This window comes from Coregonus lavaretus, assembly GCF_964263955.1.
Source record: "Coregonus lavaretus genome assembly, chromosome: 27".
NCBI lineage: Eukaryota > Metazoa > Chordata > Actinopteri > Salmoniformes > Salmonidae > Coregonus > Coregonus lavaretus.
Genome location: NC_140014.1, coordinates 32319298 through 32344438, shown reverse-complemented (window position 1 = coordinate 32344438; position 25141 = coordinate 32319298). Strand labels below are relative to the sequence as shown.

The following is a 25141-nucleotide window of genomic DNA, read 5'->3' as shown; positions in this document are numbered from 1 at the left end:
GTTGACTAAACTCAAGTATGAAGTCCATGAATCATTTGGATGGCAATGTGTCTCCTTTTTCAAAGGCCAATAGTCTTGTCTTGTTCAAACAATTGCTCAATGTGGTTCAGACATCTGGTCCAGAGCTAGTAGAGGTGCCAGGATGCGGTTCTTGTTGGTCTCCACTATGTGCCCATTCTGGATCATCTTATCAAGGATGATGTGCACTTTATCAAGGTTGAACATGATCTGAACTGGAGTTAAAGAAATTAAATGACATTGTAACATTGAATACACATGGAATTCCCTATCACAGTGTAAAGTAGGGCATTTGTTAACCCCCCCCCCCCCCTCAATGAGCCCTCTCCATTAGTAAGAAATTGTTAACCCTGGCTACTCCATTAACAGAGGGGTCAACGTTCACTGTGACAGATTTCAGTCATTGATCATTTAAAAATATATTTTTCAACATTGAAATGGTCAAACTTGCAGTTTAATACATGTACAAAATTATCCTCTTTCCCTAAAATGATTAATTGATTTAAGTTTCAGTCATGGGATTTTTGGGAGGCTTTAACCCCTGCATTAACATGTCTCTCGCCAGTTGAACAACTTAAAAAACTTAGTGTAATCAAATCACATTTTATTGGTCACATGCACGTGTTTAGCAGATGTTATTGCGGGTGTAGCGAAACCGTTAACACCACCGACTGTAGTTGCATTCCACTTCTTATGACTGGTCTGACCCCGGCAAGTCTGACTGAGACCAGAGTCCGACAATGACAGTTGTGTTCATCAGTCTGTGCAGTGCCGTACTAAATGCCAAGCCTCGAATGGCACAGTTGGCTAGCCACATGACAAGCCCCTAATGTGAGGGGTGGACACGCAGACAGCCCCTGCATCTGTTTCAATGACTGACTCATTTCCTCAAACTGATTAATAACAAAACAACTTATCATTTGTAAAGGATACATCCAATTCACTCTGTTAGGAGAGAAAAACACAAAGCAGTTACATGGTTATTTTTATTGTATTTATTTAAAACCTTTATTTTGACAGGGAGTCATGCTGAGACCAAGGTCTCTTTTGCAGATGAGCCCTGTAATTACAAGAATATACACATCAATACAATACAAAAGGCAAAATAGAGATACATTAGGCAAACCAAGGATACATCTGCCAATGGAAAACAACTATTAAATGTGAAGTATTGGCTTCTCTTATGGGGAATGCTCAGTTTAGAGTAATGTGTTTTTGTCCCAGAAAAAGCTGACCTCTAAAATGCTGAGCTATGCACAGGTGGTTGGATAGTTGACATGCAGTAAATCTAGCATACAGCCAGAATGTGCTAAAGTAGTGAATAAAAAGAGAGACTCTGAACTCACATGACTGAAGTACTTGTCAAGAACCTCTACAAAGTTGTGTACCATCTCATAGATCGACAGCTCATTCTGTGGAAAGAAAGACATCCCACAACATGAATCATGAATACTCTCAATAATATAATCTCAACCTTAATCTGATAACTCATACTTTTACACTTATAACAGTAAAATTATGAACTCTCACCTCAGTGTCACTGATACCAACAACTATGAAGAGAGCAGCATACTGTCGATACACTAGTTTGAAGTCCTTGTATTCCACAAAAGAGCACTAGATAGAAAATAATAGTTACTTGGGTGTTTGAATAGCAGAATGAGCTCTGTGTCACCTGTATAAAATGCATGTGGATTGGCAGTGGCACACTAACTCAGCATGAAGAATAGCATAAATTAAATGATACATTAAAGGGATGGATGTAGGTTATTGAACTGGATTTTGTTCTGTCCTGTAGGATCTCGTCTATGCCCCTGTCACCAGTTATGTACGTCTTCTCACTATTGTGTTCTACCCCTGAAAGTAAACAAAAAAAACTAGTTTTTCCAAGCCATTGCATTGCTTGCTTGCTTTTAGGGGTTTAAGGCTGGGTATCTGTAACGCACTTTGTGACAACTGCTGATGTAAAAAGGTCTTTACAAAATACCTTTATTTGATTGATTAAGATTTCTAATAGAGTAAAAATAACATAATTGAGATAGAGACCTCTTATTTTTTGCGTGACAGGCATCCCTTGACAACATCAGCCTCCAGAAAAGGCCTCTTCCCAATGTCCACCCGCTCATAGTACTTAGACAGGCGGGTCTGGCCCTGCTTGTTCACCATCAGGAGGAACTTGATCATGGTGACCTCCTAGTCCAGTGTATCTGCAAAAAATGAAATAGTTATATAAATGGTGCCATAGCAAATCATGCATAAAGTCTTTATGTAATACCCTTTTGTGTTAATGCATTTGTAACTGGACAGTTATTTCCCATTCAGCAAAGTCAGAAGGACTATGGCCAAGCGTTGAATGCGTTCAGTCAAGCTTGAAAACTATTAGGCTACTCACCCTAAACCAACAAAATTTCAGATGCAAGTCAGATCCTGATGCGTCTGACAAGATACACATAAACACTGTAGTCAGTAACACTCAACAACAATGAGCAGAGGTCCATGGTGCTGGATAGAAGGCTCCCTGAGAGTCCCAGGCCTGCCATGCAAACACCTGATTGTTCGTTTTGTATCAATATATATTTTTCGAATAATGTTTATATTCTATTATTTCCTTGGTTCACAATTTGTCTGTGCTGTAACTGTACTCACGGCACACATCCCCAGGCTCCTGTATTTGGATCATTGAGCTGATTTGGATGACAGGAAAAAATAAAAAGGTGAGCTTGTCCCATCATGCAGCGCGGGCCAATTCTTCATCACCCCCGCAGTAAGTAGACTCTCATATCCAAGGATCGGACTAATAGCGGCCGTCAAATCCTTACACTGAGAGCAAATCCAAAACATAGCCCTGTCTCACTACAGCCGCCGAGGAATTTCAGGGAAAGGTATCGTCAAATCCATACGGGAATACTGAACTGAAAAGGGGGAGGGGGGCGAATTCAAGCAGCAAATTGTGCTGGGACTTTCCTCTTCTTAAAAATGGATGAACACCCCGGCGGAGGAGGAGTTGGAATGGCCGCCCCAAGACCTCAGCAACAACCGCAGGGGAATAACAACGCTAATCCCCAAGTCGGTGGTGGAGGTGGCTCAGGGATGGGGCAGCAGCATGACGAGATGCCACGGCCACAGCAGTATACCATCCCCGGTATTCTACATTATATCCAGCACGAGTGGGCCAGATTCGAAATGGAGAGAGCTCATTGGGAAGTGGAAAGGGCCGAACTTCAGGTAGCTATCTATTAGCAAGCTAACTTGTTTAACGTTACCTTAGCTAGTTAGCTAGCTAAATAAACAGAGTACATAATCTTGAGCAACAATGCATTTTGCCTGGATAGTGTGCAACATTTGTTTCACCCCCTTTGCATACAGTGGGCATGCTTCGATAGATAAAAAATGTCTACTGTAGTTTGTCCGCCCAACTTGATTATGTTAGCTATCAAATACCACCAGCTAGCTAGCTAGCCACGGATAACAGGTAGCTAGCTAACGTTAGCTTAGCACACAGAATGGCAAGCTATGTCACTCTTTTTTAAAAAGTGGAACATCATCAGGTTGATGTGTTTGCAATGTCTTACCCGTGATCTTATTAATCATGTTGACTCTTGCTGTTGTGGTATTCATTTAGTAGTTTCATGTTAGAGTCGTTGAACTACAGAATGATCTAATCAAACCGCTGACAGTCAACTAATCTCCGAGACTAGGAGCCATTTTGGTTTGGTCATTATGGCGACGACTTGGCTGGGTCTTCTTGAGTCACGTTAGGTTACGGTCAATCTTGAATAGGAATACATCTCATCTTATTGATCATATCAGCAATGTTTTTAACTGAAAGTGTTTTTTGTTTTTTTTATCAGAAAATCCCATATAGTCTGATGCCAGTCAGATGGCTCGTGCCTGTTGTTAGCAAGCTAACATCAACAAAGCTAGCTAGCTGTCAAGGGCCCCACACAGTCTGACAGTGGCACACACTAGCTAGCTATGCACTTCAAGATCGAACGGTAAAACATCTGTGGCTTTAGACTTAGCAAACTAGCTATCTAGCTACATTACTTTTATAATTGTTTTTTGTGTCATCTTGGCAAGTTGAATTATTTCTATGACATTTTGCCAGGTTTTGTTATAACACGTTTATTATGACATCAGCAAAGTGATAATTCTGTCTTGCAGAGAGGAAAGGGAATGTTGGTTCAGTTTCAGTTTTGTGATTGTAATAATAAGGAATGTGGAAGTGTTGAAATGCCTGGGACAGAGTAGAGTACTGCTTTGTTTGAACACAACCCACAACAAGCCAGGTGAGGTGGAGGCAGATGGGAGGTTATTGACTCCCCTTTTACTGACTTGCTCAGTGACACATGCCTTCAGCATGACTCACTCTGACCACACCAGTCAAGAGATTGAAATGGATAGAAGGCAACACAGTCATCCACATCCCTGTAGTGCTCTGTCAATCTCCCCTCAGGACTAGTGAAGTGACAAAACTACATGCCATGACCCTGTAATTGAATGCCTCACTAGATGGCCAGAAAACGAGCCAGATTTAGGGCACTGTTCAGGGTTTATGTCTAGGTCTGTCTATATATATATTTTTTTTTTTTACATTTCACATAGCCCCTATTTGAAGAGCAATATGATAGATACTTATCTTGTCAACATAAACAAAGTATTAGCCTATGACCTGCCTAATTTGCCAGAACAATATATTGTTAAACTTTTTATTAATAAAACAATATGAATCAGTGTATGCATTCTGAACTTCTGTGTTGGTCACATTATTTCCATTTTACGTTAATGAAGCAAGCTGACATCCTAGATTATTTTGGTCAGCTGCACCTTCACTATTGTTTGAGTTGCTTTGCGGTCCAGCCACACCACTCAAGCAGTCAGCCTTGTTAGCACAAATCACTTCAATGTCCACAGCAGTCACATCAGGCCTGAAAGTATCTGGGTTAAATCAGGCTTTATAGGTCACTGAGACTGCCAGGGCATATTAAGAACCATTCTTATGTTCTCTGTTCTTCCTTTGCCCTGGCTGTAGAAGACAGACAGACAGAGAAATGGCAGCCAGACAGACAGAGAAATGGCAGTCTGACAGGGCACTTTCCTTTCTATTCAGAATATGGCTTGGAAATAAAATGTTTATTAACACACAGTGTTCTATCTGGGTTTTATTTTTGATATGTTGATGCTGAGTATTTAAACACCACAATGTAGGTTTGACAGGATTATGTTATCCAACTGATACCATGTTGTTCTCTCTTGATGAAATTGAAATCACCATCTCAATGTAGGCCTATGTTCATACCTTAGTATTTCTGTGTGTAGTCAGTGTACTATCTCTTATTCACGTCATTCTTTCATTGTGCTTGATTTGGTGGGTGATGTATTTTTCCACTGGGCATCAGGTGTTTCCTCAGGACCCGTATGAGCCAGCTGGTGCACCACTATGTCAGTGCTCTATCCTTAAAGCATCAGTGCTAATTAGTATTACACTGCCATTTTCTTCCACAGTTCTTTCTTGGTTATACATAACATCTATAAGTAGACAAGCTGAAAATAGCTGTTCTACTTAATGGACTACCTTGGCTCCTAAAAACGGTGCGAACTGTGTGAATACATTTTGACAGTTTCAGACTTGTCTGATAATAGGGTATTATTTTTAGGCCAGGGTTGTGAAACCAAGATTGTTGAAAATATGACTTATTTGTTGTTTATTGAAGCAAGGTGGCTTTTATACACAAAAACACAAACAAGTAGACAGACAGGCGAATCCAAAATACAGGCCTAAATGTATCTAAGTGTGTGACTAGGCCTAAGCAGTGTTCCTTTGCAGTGAAGTGGTAGGTATATGATACGTTGGTGACGACAACTCCAAAAGGCAGCCATTATTTCTGCCCCCATTACAGGACAGCTGTACAATGAGGAATGTGTCAGGAGTTGGCCATGTCTATTCCTGCTCCAATACAGCCCATTCCTTTGTCAGCATGTTAATTTGGGTCTGTGAGCTCACTCTGTATCCCCAGTCTGACCGTTACACATCTAAACGCTGTGACCTCACACACATAGCAGCTAGGCCTATACTGGCTTTGCTAACTGCACTGGGATTGGTTCGAGGCGGTCTCAAGGGTGGTCCTTCGGGCAGGGGGGATTCCCAAAGTGGTTTTAGCAGTAGTGATTTAACATTTAAATTAAAATTATGATCATAGTTGGGATTTGATCACTGATTAGTGTACTGTATTTGTATTGCACGTCACTATGCCTGCCATGCTCCTATCAGGGATATTGAAAAGTGAGGTTAACAAATAGACTAATTAGTATGACCTCTTTTAGATTTTAGCTGTATATTAAATCTACACATACAGTGATATTTATTTGAAGAATGTTGTAGCCAGCTGTATCTGCAGAGCTAGTAGCATGCTTGTGTAACAGACTACTCTGGCTGTTGAGCTGGTTCCAGTGTATACACAGCTGTTCGTTCAGCTGAAACCTTCCTTCTCCCTCTAGCTAATGTTGACTGGCCAGACCTCCCATGCTTATGGTCCCAGCAAGACGTTCATTTAGCCCTTTGACTTGCATACCAAGGAAGCAGGCAAATGAGAGAATATCGTACACAAAATATGACTGTTCCTATATCATTCTGTTTAATAGAACTGATCTCAGTTGACTGAAGGGAATCCTGTTGTTAAAATTGACCCCAGTTCTCCATGTTTTTCTGTAGAGAGTTAAATCTCCTACTCCTTCTCTCCTTGAATGTGCTCAATTCTGTCTTATCTTATTACTTTGAGGGAGTGACTGGACCAGGTGAGTCAATGGTTCAGATCCACCATAGTGTTTTCCTAGCAGGTATGATCTAATACCAGAGAGCAAAGAAACTGTTATGTAAACTAGCCGGTGGCCCAATATGTGGAGTCACTATGTCAGAGCCAGGGTACCACACTTTCTCAGTCTCCATGACTACGGAATGGAAATCGGTCTCCAGTTTACCTGCCAATTTACAACTGGGTCGCAATGGGCACCATGACACCCCTACAGTCGAGAGAGGTTTTTAGGGGCAGCTGACTAATATTTTATATAGGTGCAGGAGCTTAAGCAGTAGAACATTTGGAGTGCTGGTACTCTGCTCCGGTGAGCTCCTGCCCAAGTCGAGCACTGCCCCTACAGTCAAGGGGCGGCTGACTAAAAATACCCCCTGCCTGCTACCCTTTTAAACGGCATTGGGTTTCACAGCTGCTCAGTACTCCCTAGCAGTACAGAGTTGAGCAGGAGAAAAGGGCCAGCTAAATAGTTCTGTATGAACTGAACACCCCTACAGGGGTGATGGTGCTAGAGAGGCCTGTGTTACAACCTGGGCCTGCTGCTCTGCTGATCTGAGGATAGTCAGACACACTGCTAATTGCAGTCCTACCCAGACTTGCCAGGTCTATACCAAGGTTTCCCCAATTCATCTGCCTTATATGTTTTTGTTAGTTTAGGTCTATTTTTACTCTTTGAGAGAGAAATGTAATGTGTAGGGTCAATGTTGTACAGCAGTGGTCACCAACCGGTCGATCACATTCTTAGTCGATCACCAAACATTTCCTTTTTCTCTTTTCTTTGTGTTGCGCTGTTGGCGGTAGGTCCACTTGATTCAGAAGCCCTGCACACCGGGTAGGCAAAGTGTTCCCATTTTGAACCATTTCATTTGTCTGAAAAGACAAACTACGCCAACCCGGAGGACCAGGAGATCTGTGGCTAAATCGAGTGCGCCTACTGCGCTGGCCAATCGGATCACCATGCCTACCTACAGCTTCCACTACCCCGGCCACAGCAAAGTTTGATACTAGCCTACGTGAGATTTCATAACTTTTAAAACCATGACCAGAGCGAGACTGTGAAAGAATACAGCAAAGAGCTGCTGTTTTTATGAGTGAGTTTGTCTTTAAGTTTTATTCAGCTCTGTCAACACTGTTTTTATTCAACACTATTACAAAACATAAAACGCACTTCTCTCTACTTCCACTCGCGTTGCAGCTGAAATGAATGAGCAGCCAAGTGTATCGATAGCCCTGCGTTTTTATTATTATTAGCTATTTTAATATCGGAGTATTTCACTTTCTCTGGTCATAGGAACAACATGATTTGTGCCTGAGGCAGTTGCGGTGCGACTCGGGTTTCGCCATCAGATGGAAGACTGTGTCCCCTCTCTCTGGTCAGTCTCACCAAAGGAAAGGAAGGAGAGAGCAGGGACCGTAAGAGGCGGACCCTCTGCTGCTCTATCCCTCCGCTGCAACTAATGCCATGTTCAAAACAACTCGGAACTCAGAAATCTCAGACTTCAGTGCATTCAAGACATCTGGGAACTCTGAAAAAAACGAGATCCGACTGGGATTTTTTGGTGGGAACGGTCAACCAACTCGGAAACTCTGGCATCTTTCGAGAGTTCCGACCTGAAGTTCACTGAAGTCATCATTTGACCTTGTTTTTTTCCGAGTTCCCAGTTGTCTTGAGAGAACCATGACCATCTGATGCAGGTACCATCAGTCCAGTAAAATTCAAAAGCAAATTATTTCAATTTATGCTCAACTGTGCCTCAAGTGCTACACCAACTGATCTATTTTGTTATCAAAGCTCGAGTTTTGAAATATAATGTGGTCTAAGCAGAGCAATATTGGCAGGCCAGGCATATAGCCAATATGCTGTGATAATGTATTAGGCCTACTGCACAAACCTCATTCCTACATAACTGTTTTTATTAGGTTAATGTTACATTTTAATTCATGTTTAAAAAAATATCTCTGCCTTCTTTTTGACTGCAAAAGTGATCTTGACTCAGAAAAGGTTGGTGACAACTGTTGTACAGGGTCAATAGCTGGACTAGTAAGCCCCTACATGGGGTTTGTTTGTGTGCATAATTAAAGTTTAATGTGATACAAAGATTTGATGGAGTAATTATTTGAATGGAATATGAGGACAAGAAGAAGAGTGTGGTAGTACTAGGTGATGTTGTAATCGTTGCTGCCTCTGACACAGTTATTCTGCTGTTTTAATAATTCAGTAGACATGACATGCCTATTTCCTCTGTGGGAAAGAGTAGTGTTTGATACACCACAAAATATGACCTTAATGTGTAGTGCTTTCTAAGTTGAGAATAAAATGTTGACTTTATCGGCAGACCCTAAACCTATTTCTTTTTTTCTCTTTTCTTGTTTCTTTCAGGCTCGAATAGCATTCCTACAAGGAGAAAGGAAGGGTCAAGAAAATTTAAAGAATGATCTAGTTAGAAGAATAAAAATGTTAGAATATGCATTAAAGCAAGAAAGGTGAGTGTATACCTATTACCTATAATTTTTTACATGAGTCAATAACGTCGATACAAGGCCAATTTCAATCTTGGTCTCATTGACCTCAATGCCTGACATTTTATACATTACCTGTACATTTTGTGCATAACTGCAAAGTATGCTTATTATCACATTTACTAATCTCTTTACTTTATCTTTTCTCTACTAGAGCAAAATACCATAAATTAAAATATGGAACAGAATTAAATCAAGGTGAAGTTAAGATGCCCAGCTTTGAATCAGGTACGGACCTCTCCTCTCTGAACTGCAATAAAACTTAATGATGATAAATAGAATATGTTGACATAAAGCTAGTAATACAGCGGTTTCATGAACTTTTCTGTTGTGTTTACAGAAGATACCAAAGACACAGAGGTCCCTGCTGTACCTCAGAATAGTCAGCTGACGTGGAAACAGGGCAGACAACTCCTCAGACAGTGAGTACTCTACTGACAGCACACACAGCTTACAGGGCCTCGCATGCAGCTACCATGCTAACACACTTACTTATAGCTCAAGATGAATTCCCATCCGGGCCTGCATCTCAGAATAGGAGTGCTGGTCTAGGATCAGGTCCCCCTTGTCCATGTCATCTGATTCCTTATAATCTAAAAGGTCAAACTGATCCTAGAGCAGCACCCAGCTCTTGAATTGTTAGCTGCTACTGCACTGTTGGAGCTAGGAACACAAGCTTTTCGCAACACCCGCAATAACATCTGCTAAATATGTGTATGTGACCAATACAATTTGATTTGAGATGCTTTAGGAATACGTGCCCAGGTTTACTTAGTTAGCTAAGTAATTTTTATGTGTAATTCTCTGTTTCTGTCCCAACAGATATCTTCAGGAAGTAGGTTACACGGACACAATACTAGATGTGCGGTCTCAGAGAGTGCGTTCGTTACTGGGCCTGTCCGGCTCAGAGCAGAATGGCTCGGTGGAAAACAAGAACCTGGATCAGATCCTTAATGGAGGGGAGTCTCCAGCCAAACGAAAGGGACAAGATATGAAAAGGTAGGTAGTAAGGCCTCCTCTGATCATGCATACTGCCAATCACTTCAGTGAAGGTCTGAAGGAATTGGTGTTATCCAACTGACACAATGTTGCTCACTTTGCCTGACAACTGAAATCACTCTCTTCACTTTTCCTGGCAACTTCCCAGATAGCAGATTTCTGATGGATTCTGTACATTCTGCCTCTGTGCTCAGAACAGTATGCTCTGAATAGCATTAGATGCATCATCCAGACCTGTGCCATGTATGTGACTAATCAAATCATCCACAGTGACGCATTGCTCTAAATAGTTTTCTACCTGTTTTACTAGGAATCCAGGAGATGTTCTGGAAACATTTAACTTCTTAGAAAACGCAGAGGACAGTGATGAAGATGACGATGAGGATGGAGACCTGATGGAGGATATAGACAGTGGCAAACACACAATAAAAAAGCATAAGATAAAGGTGAAACCCTCTTTGCTACAGACAATTACATCTGGTCATAAGTGAAAAGACCATTCCTAATGTTCTAAATGTACTGCCGCTGTCATCTCTGTGTAAATGGTTGTAATAATGTCTTACTAAGACCAAAGTAGTGCTTAGCTCGACACTAGACTGGTATCCTCAGACCTGATTTATAAATGTTGATATTCATCAAGAGAGAACCTTTAAATGCCTGCTGTGTAAAATAAGTCAACACAGTTAAATTGGTACAAGAGCATATGGAACGGAAATAACAACCACTAGTCTCCTAAAATGGAAAATAAAAGTATTGTGAAGTATACTTTTATTTTACAAGTATTGTATGAACTATATATCTGATAATCCCACTGTGCCAGACCTGGTGACTGACTGTGTTTGTCCTCTGTCCAGGTTGGGAACGAGGGCCTGGCCTCTGACCTTCCAGATGACCCCGACACGGAGGAGGCTCTGAAGGAGTTTGACTTCCTGGTGAATGCCGAGGACGGAGAGGGAGCAGGGGAGGCCCGGAGTTCAGGGGACGGGACCGAATGGGGTAAGAGGATATCAGATACCTAACTCACTAGCTGCTGAGAGCTATCTTATAGATGTAAAGTCCCCTTATAAATCGATAGCCCTGGTTCCCACGGACACAGAGTATATTTTCTGAGCCTGTGTGACATAGGATGTGAAATCTGAAACCACTTGAAGCTGGGATGTCCCTCCTACCATTTCATTTGCTCTTCTGACTGTCCATCATCTCCAGCCACTAACAAAGCACATGCCTGCAATCGTTACATTGTAGCGCAGAGTGGTTTCATCATGGTAGCACATTCAGAGATCGATTTATAGCCATTCATCTAAAATAATTAATAGATTTTTAAACAAAAAACACTTGCTGTTTGTCATAGATGGACAGGATTAATATTAGAGCAAAGGCGAGTTCCTAACGAGTTCAGGAAGCCAAGCTAGAGCTCTGTGAGATGTTCACAGCAATGGGGGCAGATGTTTTGATCAAGAGACCTTGATCAATATATGCAAATGTTCTCTAACACTAAACATACAAATATGTATTTTACAGTTATACGGAAGGTGAAATCTTATAGTTAGTAGTTTTATAATTTGATTGTACTATATTTTGAAAGCGTATGTCATTTCAAGCCTTATTCATACAGTTTTGTTGAATAGGAAATTACATCATCTAAAATACTGTATTTCATATTTGTAGTGTGTACTTGAGCTTGTGTCCTCAAAAGTGACTACACTTCCGCAATTTATAACTATTTTTAGCAAAAAGGTGAGATTTAAACCTTTCTTGGAGTATTCAGCATTACTAGTTATTGTTTATGGCCCTCTCATGATAAATAATAACTTTTGGGGATTACGTAGATTACATTTTCGATTACATTTAGTTACATTTAACTCCCTTGAGTCGATTGACGCACCGGTGTTATATAACAAAAATATCCCCATCAAAATCTGTCAGAGATATCAGTTTCTTTCGCATTGGATGCGTCTCAATCCACCGCATCCGGCAGTGTTGCACCTCCACATCTGCGGTGAAAGGTGGCAGATCTAGAGCAGTATTTGTCAGACCATGAGAAAACGTCAGAACGGTTTGACGTACAAACTAATGGGACCCCACTGTGGAAAGGGGAGATTCTCACGAACACAATGTTGTTCTCCGTGACCCCCACAAGTGTCACAGGACTTGTCTGAAGCTAACCGGTACAGGTTTAAAAAAAACGAATGGAAGTAAGAAGGTAGTTTTGTGCCTACCCAAAAAAAGGGGTTAAATGTGTGTTATATATGTGTGTATATATATACACACACACACACCCACACACACACACACACACACACAGTTGAAGTCGGAAGTTTACGTACACCTTAGCCAAATACATTTAAACTCAGTTTTTCGCAATTCCTGACATTTAATCCTAGTAAAAATTCCCTGTCTTAGGTCAGTTAGGATCACCACTTTACTTTAAGAATGTGAAATGTCAGAATAATAGAGAGAATGATTTATTTCAGCTTTTATTTCTTTCATCACATTCCCAGTGGGTCAGAAGTTTACATACACTCAATTAGTATTTGGTAGCATTGCCTTTAAATTGTTTAACTTGGGTAAAACGTTTCAGGTAGCCTTCCACAAGCTTCCCACAATAAGTTGGGTGAATTTTGGCCCATTCCTCCTGACAGAGCTGGTGTAACTGAGTCAGGTTTGTAGGCCTCCTTGCTCGCATACGCTTTTTCAGTTCTGCCCACAAATGTTCTATAGGATTGAGGTCAGGGTTTTGTGATGGCCACTCCAATACCTTGACTTTGTTGTCCTTAAGCCATTTTGCCACAACTTTGGAAGTATGCTTGGGGTCATTGTCCATTTGGAAGACCCATTTGCGACCAAGCTTTAACTTCCTGACTGATGTCTTGAGATGTTGCTTCATTATATCCACATCATTTTCCTTCCTCATGATGCCATCTATTTTGTGAAGTGCACCAGTCCATCCTGCAGCAAAGCACCCCCACAACATGATGCTGCCACCCCTGTGCTTCACGGTTGGGATGGTGTTCTTCGGCTTGCAAGCCACCCCCTTTTTTCTCCAAACATAACGATGGTCATTATGGCCAAACAGTTGTATTTCTGTTTCATTACACCAGAGGACATTTCTCCAAAAAGTACGATCTTTGTCCCCATGTGCAGTTGCAAACCGTAGTCTGGCTTTTTTATGGCGGTTTTGGAGCAGTGGCTTCTTCCTTGCTGAGTGGCCTTTCAGGTTATGTCGATATAGGACTCGTTTTACTGTGGATATACACTGCTCAAAAAAAGAAAGGGAACACTTAAACAACACAATGTAACTCCAAGTCAATCACACTTCACTGATTGACAATAAATTTCACATGCTGTTGTGCAAATGGAATAGACAACAGGTGGAAATTATAGGCAATTAGCAAGACACCCCCAATAAAGGACTGGTTTTGCAGGTGGTGACCACAGACCACTTCTCTCAGTTCCTATGCTTCCTGGCTGATGTTTTGGTCATTTTTGAATGCTGGAGGTGCTTTCACTCTAGTGGTAGCATGAGACGGACTCTACAACCCACACAAGTGGCTCAGGTAGTGCAGCTCATCCAGGATGGCACATCGAGCTGTGGCAAGAAGGTTTGCTGTGTCTGTCAGCGTAGTGTCCAGAGCATGGAGGCACTACCAGGAGACAGGCCAGTACATCAAGAGACGTGGAGGAGGCCGTAGGAGGGCAACAACCCAGCAGCAGGACTGCTAACTCCGCCTTTGTGCAAGGAGGAGCAGGAGGAGCACTGCCAGAGCCCTGCAAAATGACCTCCAGCAGGCCACAAATGTGCATGTGTCTGCTCAAACGGTCAGAAACAGACTCCATGAGGGTGGTATGAGAGCCCGACGTCCACAGGTGGGGGTTGTGCTTACAGCCCAACACTGTGCAAGACGTTTGGCATTTGCCAGAGAACACCAAGATTGGCAAATTCGCCACTGGCGCCCTGTGCTCTTCACAGATGAAAGCAGGTTCACACTGAGCACATGTGACAGACGTGACAGAGTCTGGAGACACCGTGGAGAACGTTCTGCTGCCTGCAACATCCTCCAGCATGACTGGTTTGGCAGTGGGTCAGTCATGGTGTTGGGTGGCATTTCTTTGGGGGGCCGCACAGCCCTCCATGTGCTCGCCAGAGGTAGCCTGACTGCCATTAGGTACCGAGATGAGATCCTCAGACCCCTTGTGAGACCATATGCTGGTGCGGTTGGCCCTGGGCTCCTCCTAATGCAAGACAATGCTAGACCTCATGTGGCTGGAGTGTGTCAGCAGTTCCTGCAAGAGGAAGGCATTGATGCTATGGACTGGCCCGCCCGTTCCCCAGACCTGAATCCAATTGAGCACGTCTGGGACATCATGTCTCGCTCCATCCACCAACGCCACATTGCACCACAGACTGTCCAGGAGTTGGCGGATGCTTTAGTCCAGGTCTGGGAGGAGATCCCTCAGGAGACCATCCGCCACCTCATCAGGAGCATGCCCAGGCGTTGTAGGGAGGTCATACAGGCACGTGGAGGCCACACACACTACTGAGCCTCATTTTGACTTGTTTTAAGGACATTACATCAAAGTTGGATCAGCCTGTAGTGTGGTTTTCCACTTTAATTTTGAGGTTGACTCCAAATCCAGACCTCCATGGGTTGATACATTTGATTTCCATTGATAATTTTTGTGTGATTTTGTTGTCAGCACATTCAACTATGTAAAGAAAAAAGTATTTAATAAGATTATTTCATTCATTCAGATCTTGGATGTGTTATTTTAGTGTTCCCTTTATTTTTTGAGCAGTGTAGATACTTTTGTACCTGTTTCCTCCAGCATCTTCACAAGGTCCTTTTGCTGTTGTTCTGGGATTGATTTGCACTTTTCGCACCAAAGTACATTCATTTCTAGGAGACACAACGCGTCTCCTTCCTGAGTGGTATGACGGCTGCGTGGTCCCATGGTGTTTATACTTGCGTACTATTGTTTGTACAGATGAATGTGGTACCTTCAGGTGTTTGGAAATTGCTCCCAAGGATGAGCCAGACTTGTGGAGGTCTTGGCTGATTTCTTTTGATTTTCCCATGATGTCAAGCAAAGAGGCACTGAGTTTATAGGTAGGCCTTGAAATACATCCACAGGTACACCTCCAATTGACTCAAATGATGTCAATTAGCCTATCAGAAGCTTCTAAAGCCATGACATAATTTTCTGGAATTTTCCAAGCTGTTTAAAGGCACAGTGAACTTAGTGTATGTAAACTTCTGACCCACTGGAATTGTGAATAATCTGTCTGTAAACAATTGTTGGAAAGATTACTTGCGTCATGCACAAAGTAGATGTCCTAACCGACTTGCCAAAACTATAGTTTGTTAACAAGAAATGTGTGGAGTAGTTGAAAAACGAGTTTTAATGACTCCAACCTAAGCGTATGTAAACTTCTGACTTCAACTGTAGTTTTTTTAATTGTTTATAAATATTTTATATACACTACCGTTCAAAGGTTTGGGGTCACTTAGGAATTTCCTTGTTTTTGAAAGAAAAGCAATGTTTTTGTCCATTTTTAAAATAACATCAAATTGACTCCGGGATGAGGACCTTCTAGGCAGAGTTGCAAAGAAAAAGAGACATCTTAGACTGGCCAATAAAAATTAAAGATGGGCAGTCTGCGATATGGTTTTTTCTTTGTAACTCTGCCTAGAAGGCCAGCATCCCGGAGTCGCCTCTTCACTGTTGACGTTGAGATTGGTGTTTTGCGGGTACTATTTAATGAAGCTGCCAGTTGATGACCTGTGAGGCGCCTGTTTCTCAAACTAGACACTCTAATGTATTTCTCCTCTTGCTCAGTTGTGCACCGGGGCCTCCCACTCCTCTTTCTATTCTGGTTAGAGACAGTTTGCGTTGTACGAGATCTTCAGTTTCTTGGCAATTTCTCGCATGGAATAGCCTTCATTTCTCAGAACAAGAATAGACTGACGAGTTTCAGAATAAAGTTATTTGTTTCTGGCCATTTTGATCCTGTAATCGAACCCACAATTGCTGATGCTCCAGATACTCAACTAGTCTCAAGAAGGCCAGTTTTATTGCTTCTTTAATCAGCACAACAGTTTTCAGCTGTGCTAACATAATTGCAAAATAGTTTTCTAATGATCAATTAGCCTTTTAAAATGATAAACTTGGATTAGCAAACACAACGTGCCATTGGAACACAGGACTGATGGTTGCTGATAATGGACCTCTGCATGCCTATGTAGATATTCCATAAAAAATCATCAGTTTCCAGCTACAATGGCCATTTACAACATTAACAATTTCTACACTGTATTTCTGATCAATTTGATGTTATTTTAATGGACCAAAAAATTGCTTTTCTTTCGAAAACAAGGAAATGTCTATCTCCTAGATTTAGGACCGACACTTAACCTTGTTTCTTATTATTTATTTTTTGACTGTCCTTTTTGCCATTTATGAATGTGTTATTCAATTAATTTCTATGGGCTTTAGTAGTAAAAGCCAAAATCAATATTTTATCAAATACATTTTTTATATACAGTGGGGAGAACAAGTATTTGATACACTGCCGATTTTTCAGGTTTTCCTACTTACAAAGCCTTTAGAGGTCTGTAATTTTGATCATAGGTACACTTCAACTGTGAGAGACGGAATCTAAAACAAAAATCCAGAAAATCACATTGTATGATTTTTAAGTAATCAATTTGCATTTTATTGCATGACATAAGTATTTGATACATCAGAAAAACAGAACTTAATATTTGGTACAGAAACCTTTGTTTGCAATTACAGAGATCATACGTTTCCTGTAGGTCTTGACCAGGTTTGCACACACTGCAGCAGGGATTTTGGCCCACTCCTCCATACAGACCTTCTCCAGATCGTTCAGGTTTCGGGGCTGTCGCTGTGCAATACGGACTTTCAGCTCCCTCCAAAGATTTTCTATTTGGTTCAGGTCTGGAGACTGGCTAGGCCACTCCAGGACCTTGAGATGCTTCTTACGGAGCCACTCCTTAGTTGCCCTGGCTGTGTGTTTCGGGTCGTTGTCATGCTGGAAGACCCAGCCACGACCCATCTTCAATGCTCTTACTGAGGGAAGGAGGTTGTTGGCCAAGCTCTCGCGATACATGGCCCCATCCATCCTCCCCTCAATACGGTGCAGTCGTCCTGTCCCCTTTGCAGAAAAGCATCCCCAAAGAATGATGTTTCCACCTCCATGCTCCATACTTGTTCTCCCCACTGTGTGTGTGTGTGTGTGTATATATATATATATATATATATATATATATATATATATATATATATATATATATATATATATATATATATATATATATATATATATATATATATATATTATTATTATTCTTTATTTACTTGGTATTTACCTAAAGGGGTCATAAAATTCAAATATCCAAATCATCAATAGTATGACTATCTTAAAACAGTTACATATGTCAGCTTAGACTCTAAAGACTTTACTGGTTATACCCCATTTTGCACCATGTCCATTTGGCATAAATGCGGCATGTATAATCTGTGTTAGCCCGCATGGGTGTTGGGTAGAGGATCTGTGGACAGTAGAGGAATACATGTCTATGTGTGGGCCAGTGGTAGATCTAATTGAACTGTAGTGTAGTGGGGGGGTGTATTCTGATCTGCAGCAAGAAAGGCCCACCCTGTGGAATCTCAATTGCGCCAATGCTGCGTCCGCATTCCTCCTCACTTGTGCACAGGATATTCTGAGCCCTTCCCTGGCCCTGCCATACACACCTCACTGCTGCTGCATGCCCTGTTCTAATCACAGCCTCTAGGGTCAGTCACAGTACTCTCAGGCAGCACTAATCTCAACATTACTCTCAGCGCAATCCTCCACAGTGGCTGAGAGAAAGGGTTGCATACAGAGCACCAGTCAGACTCATTAGTCATGAAATGAACCCCATTCTATACATGCTGGCCTATATTTCTTTAGTTTTTGTGCAGGAGTCCTAACCCGTGTAGTTGCTTCTCCTCCGTAATGCTGCAATATGTAACTTTTAGGGCGACCCGACCAAATTCACATAGAAATGGATGTTCTGATAGATCTGTCATTCTCATTGATAGCAAGTCTAAGAAACAGTATGTGTGTTCTATGTGCGCTATTTCTATGCTTCCCGTTCTTAGACAGGGCTTAGAATGTAGATGGTTAAGTTACATTTTTACATTACGTTTTCGGTTTTGTACATCAGCTGAAAATACAATATGTTTTGGTTATAGAAAATATATTTCACTGCGGTTTAGATGGTACAATAATTCTCTACACTGTTCTTGCTTGTTTTGTCACAAACTGAAATTAAGCAAACTATTAGAATTTTATCAATCAGGAAATGGCGGAGCGATTTCTGCATAGTGCATCTTTAACGTTAGTCTGTTTAGGAAATTGTTTCATTGCATGTCTACATTTTTTACTCAAGGCTTTGACTTCTACCTAGGGGAATACTTTACTTTCTACTATGTCTCCTTAAGTGTTAGACATAAAAGCTTGTCTAGCCATGTCAATCAGCTTAGTGTGTGCGCTGCAGTCTTTCCCATTCGGGTGAATGTTTTAGCACCCCACTGAGAGGAGCTGAGATCTTTGTTTACCAAGCATCTTTGTCTCTGTCTAGGTGTGGCCTGTATAGTGTTTACTAAAACCTCCTCCTCTCCTCTCCTCTCCGTCCTATTCTTAGCTGAGCCCTTACCGTTTCCCTCAGGCGGGGGCAAGTCCTTTATCATGGGCTCTGATGACGTGTTGGAGAGTGTCCTGGGACTGGGAGACCTAGCTGACCTCACCGTCTCCAATGACGAGGCCGACTACAGCTATGATGTAAGTACCACGAGTCCTACCTGCCATACCTGAACAACTCCAACCCCCCACACTGAAAACCCCCCTGCCCCTCTCTCTCTCCTTCAACACCTCCCTGCCCCCCTTCACTCTCCTCCTCAACCCCTCTCTGCCCCCCTCTCTCCTCCTCAACCCCTCCCTGCCCCTCTCTCTTTCCTCCTGAATCTCTCCCTGAACCTCTCTCCTCCTCCTCAGCCACCTCACATACACAGAGCGTTGAGAGGGGAAATGTTCTAGCTTTGACAGTTGGTCAGAATCATCCCAAGCATGTCCATTAGGGGCTTCATTAGGAAATGGAGGGGCATACCACACTCAAGTAGTCCTAGTACATAACATCTTCTAGTGCTGTCTATTCCCCCCTAGCTAACTCACCACCAACCTGTCTCTATTTTTCACTCCACACTTGTTTAAAGTTGCCCTTCTCTTCTCCTCTCCTGTCCGGTCTATCTATTTTTAGCTGCCAGCCAATAAGGACACGTTCAGGAAGACGTGGAATCCCAAGTACACACTGCGCAGCCACTTTGACGGGGTCAGGGCCCTGGCCTTCCATCCTGTAGAGCCTGTCCTGGTCACCGTGTCTGAGGACCACACCCTCAAATTGTGGAACCTGCAGAAGACTGTGCCTGCCAAAAAGTAAACACACACACACACACACACACAAACACTTGTTTACATGGTTGGATTAACTTGTCATTCTGGAATTCTAGAATGCATCATTATATTAAATAGGTATGAAAACCCTTTTTAAAGAATTGTTTGTTTCCTCTTCATTAGAAGTGCCTCTTTTGATGTGGAGCCTATATACACATTCAGAGCTCATGTGTAAGTATCTAATTACCAGAAGGAGCAGTGGTAAAAAACACAACTTAATACGGTAAAACTGTAATCCATCAATAAAACTGTTTTGCATATAGCTTTCTCTCACTGTATAATGATGTAAATTATTGTTAGTAGGGAGCATTAAAAGTCACCTTTCTGATACGCCTTTCCTCTCCTCAGGGGGCCTGTGCTGTCCCTGGCTATGACTTCCAGTGGAGAGCAGTGTTACAGTGGAGGGATTGACCACACAATACAGTGGTGGAACATCCCCAGCTCCAACGTAGACCCTTATGACACCTATGGTAAGGTTGGCACATTTAGCATGGCCAATATTCTGTCTATCCTCTGTGCCTTTAGACATTGACCACACTAACAGAAGTCAGGAATACTTTCATTCATCTATCATATTATTGGAATCGACTAGTATACTTTTTCTTCACTTTATTCCAATCACGTCCTTGAGTAATCACAGAGCTGTTTTTCCTTCCTTATTGTATGGGTATGACTGACCCTGTCCCCTCCTCCAACCCCTCAGACCCCAGCGTCCTGGCTGGAACCTGGCTGGGCCACACAGACGCCGTGTGGGGGCTGGCCTACAGCGGCATCAAGAACCGCCTGTTGTCCTGCTCCGCAGACGGAACAGTCAAGCTGTGGAACCCCCAGGAGAAGAACCCATGCATCAGCACTTACAATGCAGAGAAAGGTAAGAACATAGCACTAGACTTAGTATTCCATTAATAAGGCCCAAATAGCTTAACTGAGTTCCATTTGTCTTAGAGCAAAGTTGGAGTTAAATAAATTGTTTTATATTAAATTCTCCCTTCCTTTAAGAGAAATCCATATGGTATGCATCCAAATGCTGTGCACTTCAACTTCCCCAGTAGTGTGATGGAGAGCTTGTTATTCACACGGACATAACATGACAATGGCACTTGTCTATGGCTGGTGTGTCAAGTGGCCAAGGTCAGAGAGTGGAAGTGCAAAAGGCTCTTTAACTGACCGTTGTCTTTGTGTGTGTGTGTCTGTCTGTCTACGACAGAGCACGGCATCCCCACTGCGGTGGATTTCAACGGCTGTGACCCCGCCCACATGGTGGCGTCCTTCAATACGGGCAACGCTGTGATCTATGACCTGGAGACCTCACAGACCGCCATGGTGTTCGCTGGTCAGGGGGAGAGCAGTAAGTCTACAATTTAGACTAGAATCCTAACCTAGTCCAAACCCTAGCCTATAGCCTTTTCTAACACACTAGCGAGACTAACCCTATGCTCTGTGGTAGGACTGGGGAACTTTTTAGCTACTGTTGTTGTTCTCCTGTGACCATGCAAGATATATGATATATCCTCCTAGAGAAGAAGTAAACAGTTTTAACGGTCTTCATTCCAGATGGTGTATTAATAGTGAGTGTAGTGTTGACCCATTCTCTCCTCTGTATGTTTTCAGCTCTGCCTGCAGCCAACCACATCAACAAGGTAGTGAGTCACCCCACCCTGCCTGTAACCATCACGGCCCACGAGGACAGAAACATCAAGTTCTTCGACAATAAATCGGGTAAGTGGACAGGAGCGGACACACTGTTTAGCTAGCTACTCTGACTGACTGACTGACTGACTGTAGCTTAGTGAATAACAGCCTAGATGGGAGAATGACTGTCTGTCTGCCATACCTCTGTACTGACTGTTACGTCTGCCTGTCTGTCTGCCATACCTCTGTACTGACTGTTACGTCTGCCTGTCTGTCTGCCATACCGCTGTACTGACTGTTACGTCTGCCTGTCTGTCTGCCATACCTCTGTACTGACTGTTACGTCTGCCTGTCTGTCTGCCATACCTCTGTACTGACTGTTACGTCTGCCTGTCTGTCTGCCATACCGCTGTACTGACTGTTATGTCTGCCTGTCTGTCTGCCATACCTCTGTACTGACTGTTACGTCTGTCTGTCGTGTAGGTAAAGTGATCCATGCGATGGTGGCCCACTTGGATGCCGTCACCAGCCTGGCTGTGGACCCCAACGGAATCTACCTGATGTCAGGAAGTAAGTTCAAGCAACGCCACTGAATCCGCTACTGCTCACTCACACTGTAGCAAAACGTTTTGTATGGACAAGGGAAGTCTTCTTTTTGGGTTCAGGTAGCTAGTACCTCTGTTTCAAAATGTTTTCTCCCTACTGAACACATTCCTCATCCGTAGGCCACGACTGCTCTATCCGTCTGTGGAACCTGGACAGTAAGACCTGTGTGCAGGAGATCACTGCCCACCGCAAGAAGTCTGACGAGTCCATCTATGACGTTGCCTTCCACCCGTCTAAGGCATACATAGCAAGTGCAGGGGCCGACGCCCTGGCCAAAGTGTTTGTGTAGTAGACCAGTGCTGCTCTGCCAGGTTGAGCTGAGTGTGTAGACACAGAAAGAAAGAATGGACTGCTTCACTGCCTTGTGTAACAAGAGTAGCATTTTATGACACTACATTGAAGCTGCCTCCCTCCACCCCCATCCCTGTTAAACTCAACACAAACCAGGTGCCAAGGGGACTTATGCCAGGCGTGGAGGGTGGAGAAGCGCCCAATCAATTTTATCCTGTTTTCAAACTAAAACAACAACAACATTTACCTGTAATTTACTGTAAGTTAAAAAAGCTGGAGTAAAACAAACTAGTGTATGTAGCCTTTTTGACTGGGTTTGAGCTGAGCTAATATCTGTTCTGTAGGTATAGTTCAGTGACCGAGGGAGAATTTGCGATTTCACCTGATTCATACTACAGGGCTGACCCCAACCATACAGGGCTGGCTCTGATAGTTTCTATTTAACAGGACGTGGCCACAGCCCCTGGTGGGCCGACCGGGAGACCCTGCGGCGTCAGTTCAGTTCACACTAAACATGAGTCAGTCAGGCGTCCACTCAACAACATCATGTAGTGAGAAAAATAATGAATGAAATATAGTCAATCAACTTCACACTTTAGCATTAGTTCCATGACATTTTTGTGTAAAAAAATAAATATAGTTTTTATAATCCTTTTTATATAAATAAAGTCTGTCATAACAGCACTGAAAATTATGTATATAAATAAAAAAAGAAGGGAATATTTATTCCCGGTCTGAACCCTTCATCACAACTCATGCTGTCCCCCACAACCATCATCTTACTGTTCCCACGTCACTGAAAACACTCAGTGAACTCGCCCTTCCTAACCCAAGGATGTGATCTCTTACATTGCTTTGACACGGTCTTGTCACATGAGTAAAGACTATAGGACTAAAAGAAGCACAGTTCATGGCTTCCTGAGAGAGCGCTCTCTTTTAAAATAAACTGCATCATCCTATCACTATGTGATATTTTTGTACACCTTACTGTATTTTAGTTTATTTATCACAGGTTATTAGACATCTTAATGCTATAAATCAGTGCTTTGAAGCAAGCATGGGGTGTAACCGTTTTATTTTTCTTAATTTTGTTTTAAGGGATTGGAATAGCAAACGTAAGATTAATCACGACTCAGTCTTTTGTTTGGTTGTACTTTTCTCTTTTATCCTGCAAAACAATTTTATGTTCAAACATGCTACAATTTATGGTGTAACTAAATACTTTTGTTTGTGTAATGCATGATAAATACAATAAAATATTTTTTCTAGTCTTCCAAAAAAAGGTTCTGGTTAGTTTGTGAGTTTTGATGAGTTTTGTAAGGTTTTTGTTTTACAAACTATGAATCAGCAGATTTTAAAGATTGTACCACATAGCAAAATGCAACTGTTGAAAAGTAATGTATATAAAATGTCTATAATAAATATTAAATGGTGTACCTGTACATAAAGTCTGTGTTTGTAATGCATGCTGAGACTGCATGTAACCTGTTTTGTTGGGTTAATTGTGTTTACGTGATTAACAAAAATCTATTGAAAAGTTGTATATTAAAAATAAATCAGCAGGGGATCAAATGCTTTTTTCCCTCACTGTACAGTGTATATATATGCAAAAGTATGTGGACACACCTTCAAATTAGTGGATTCGGCTATTTCAGCCACACCCGTTGCTGACCGGTGTATAAAATCGAGCACACAGCCATGCAATCTGCATAGACGAACCTTGGCAGTAGAATGGCCTTACTGAAGAGCTCAGTGACTTTCAACATAGCACTGTCATAGGATGCCACCTTTCCAACAAGTCAGTTTGTCAAATTTCTGCCCTGCTAGATCTGCCCCGGTCAACTTTAAGTGCTGTTATTGTGAAGCGGAAACGTCTAGGAGCAACAACGGCTCAGCCGTGAAATGGTAGGCCACACAAGCTCACAGAATGGGACCGCCAAGTGCTGTAGCGCGTAAATATTGTCTGTCCTCGGTTGCAATACTCACTACTGAGTTCCAAACTGCCTCTGGAAGCAACGTCAGCACAATACCTGTTCATCGGGAGCTTCATGAAATGGGGTTCCATGGCCGAGCAGCCGCACACAAGCCTAAGATCACCATGCGCATTGCCAAGTGCCGGCTGGAGTGGTATAAAGCTCGCCGCGATTGGACTCTGGAGCAGTGGAAACTCGTTCTATGGAGTGATGAATCACGCTTCACTGTCTGACGGTTGAATCTGGGTTTGGCGGATGCCAAATGAATGCATAGTGCCAACTGTAAAGTTTGGTGGAGGAGGAATAATGGTCTGGGGCTGTTTTTCATGGTTCGGGCTAGGCCCCTTAGTTCCAGTGAAGGGAAATCTTAACGCTACAGCATACAATGACATTCTAGACCATTCTGTGCTTCCAACATTCTGACAACAGTTTGGGGAAGGACCTTTCTTGTTTCAGCATGACAATGCCCCCATGCACAAAGCGAGGTCCATACAGAAATGGTTTGTCGAGATCGGTGTGGAAGAACTTGACTGTCCTGCACAGAGCCCTGACCTCAACCCCATTGAACACCTTTGGGATGAATTGGAACGCCGACTGCGAGCCAGGCCTAATCGCCCAACATCAGTGCCCGACCTCACTAATGCTCTTGTGGATGAATGGAAGCAACTCCACGCAGCAATGTTCCAACTTCTAGTGGAAAGCCTTCCCAGAAGAGTGGAGGCTGTTATAGCAGCAAAGGGGGGGACCATGATTTTGGAATGAGATGTTCAATGAGA

General features: G+C 42.5%; 1 protein-coding gene and 1 pseudogene across 2 annotated transcripts; one reads left to right on the top strand and one right to left on the bottom strand.

Moving 5' to 3' along the window:
• Positions 1–6: 6 nt before the first annotated feature.
• On the bottom strand, positions 7–3673 carry LOC311102893 (AP-4 complex subunit sigma-1-like; annotated as a pseudogene). Its single transcript, XR_014615786.1, has 5 exons — positions 3591–3673; positions 2065–2225; positions 1549–1635; positions 1361–1430; positions 7–233 (listed from the first exon to the last, which is right to left on the bottom strand). The product of XR_014615786.1 is annotated as an AP-4 complex subunit sigma-1-like (transcript).
• Positions 2776–23826, top strand: LOC311102892 (striatin-3-like). The gene is made up of 16 exons (XM_084144361.1): positions 2776–3243; positions 9208–9311; positions 9502–9575; positions 9688–9769; positions 10170–10346; positions 10657–10792; positions 11201–11342; positions 19058–19194; positions 19670–19845; positions 19987–20034; positions 20212–20333; positions 20567–20734; positions 21071–21211; positions 21475–21582; positions 21979–22065; positions 22221–23826. Exons 1-16 carry the CDS (start codon positions 2995–2997, stop codon positions 22388–22390), a joined length of 2121 nt encoding a protein of 706 aa, XP_084000487.1. The 5' UTR covers positions 2776–2994; the 3' UTR covers positions 22391–23826.
• The last annotated feature ends 1315 nt before the right edge of the window (positions 23827–25141 follow it).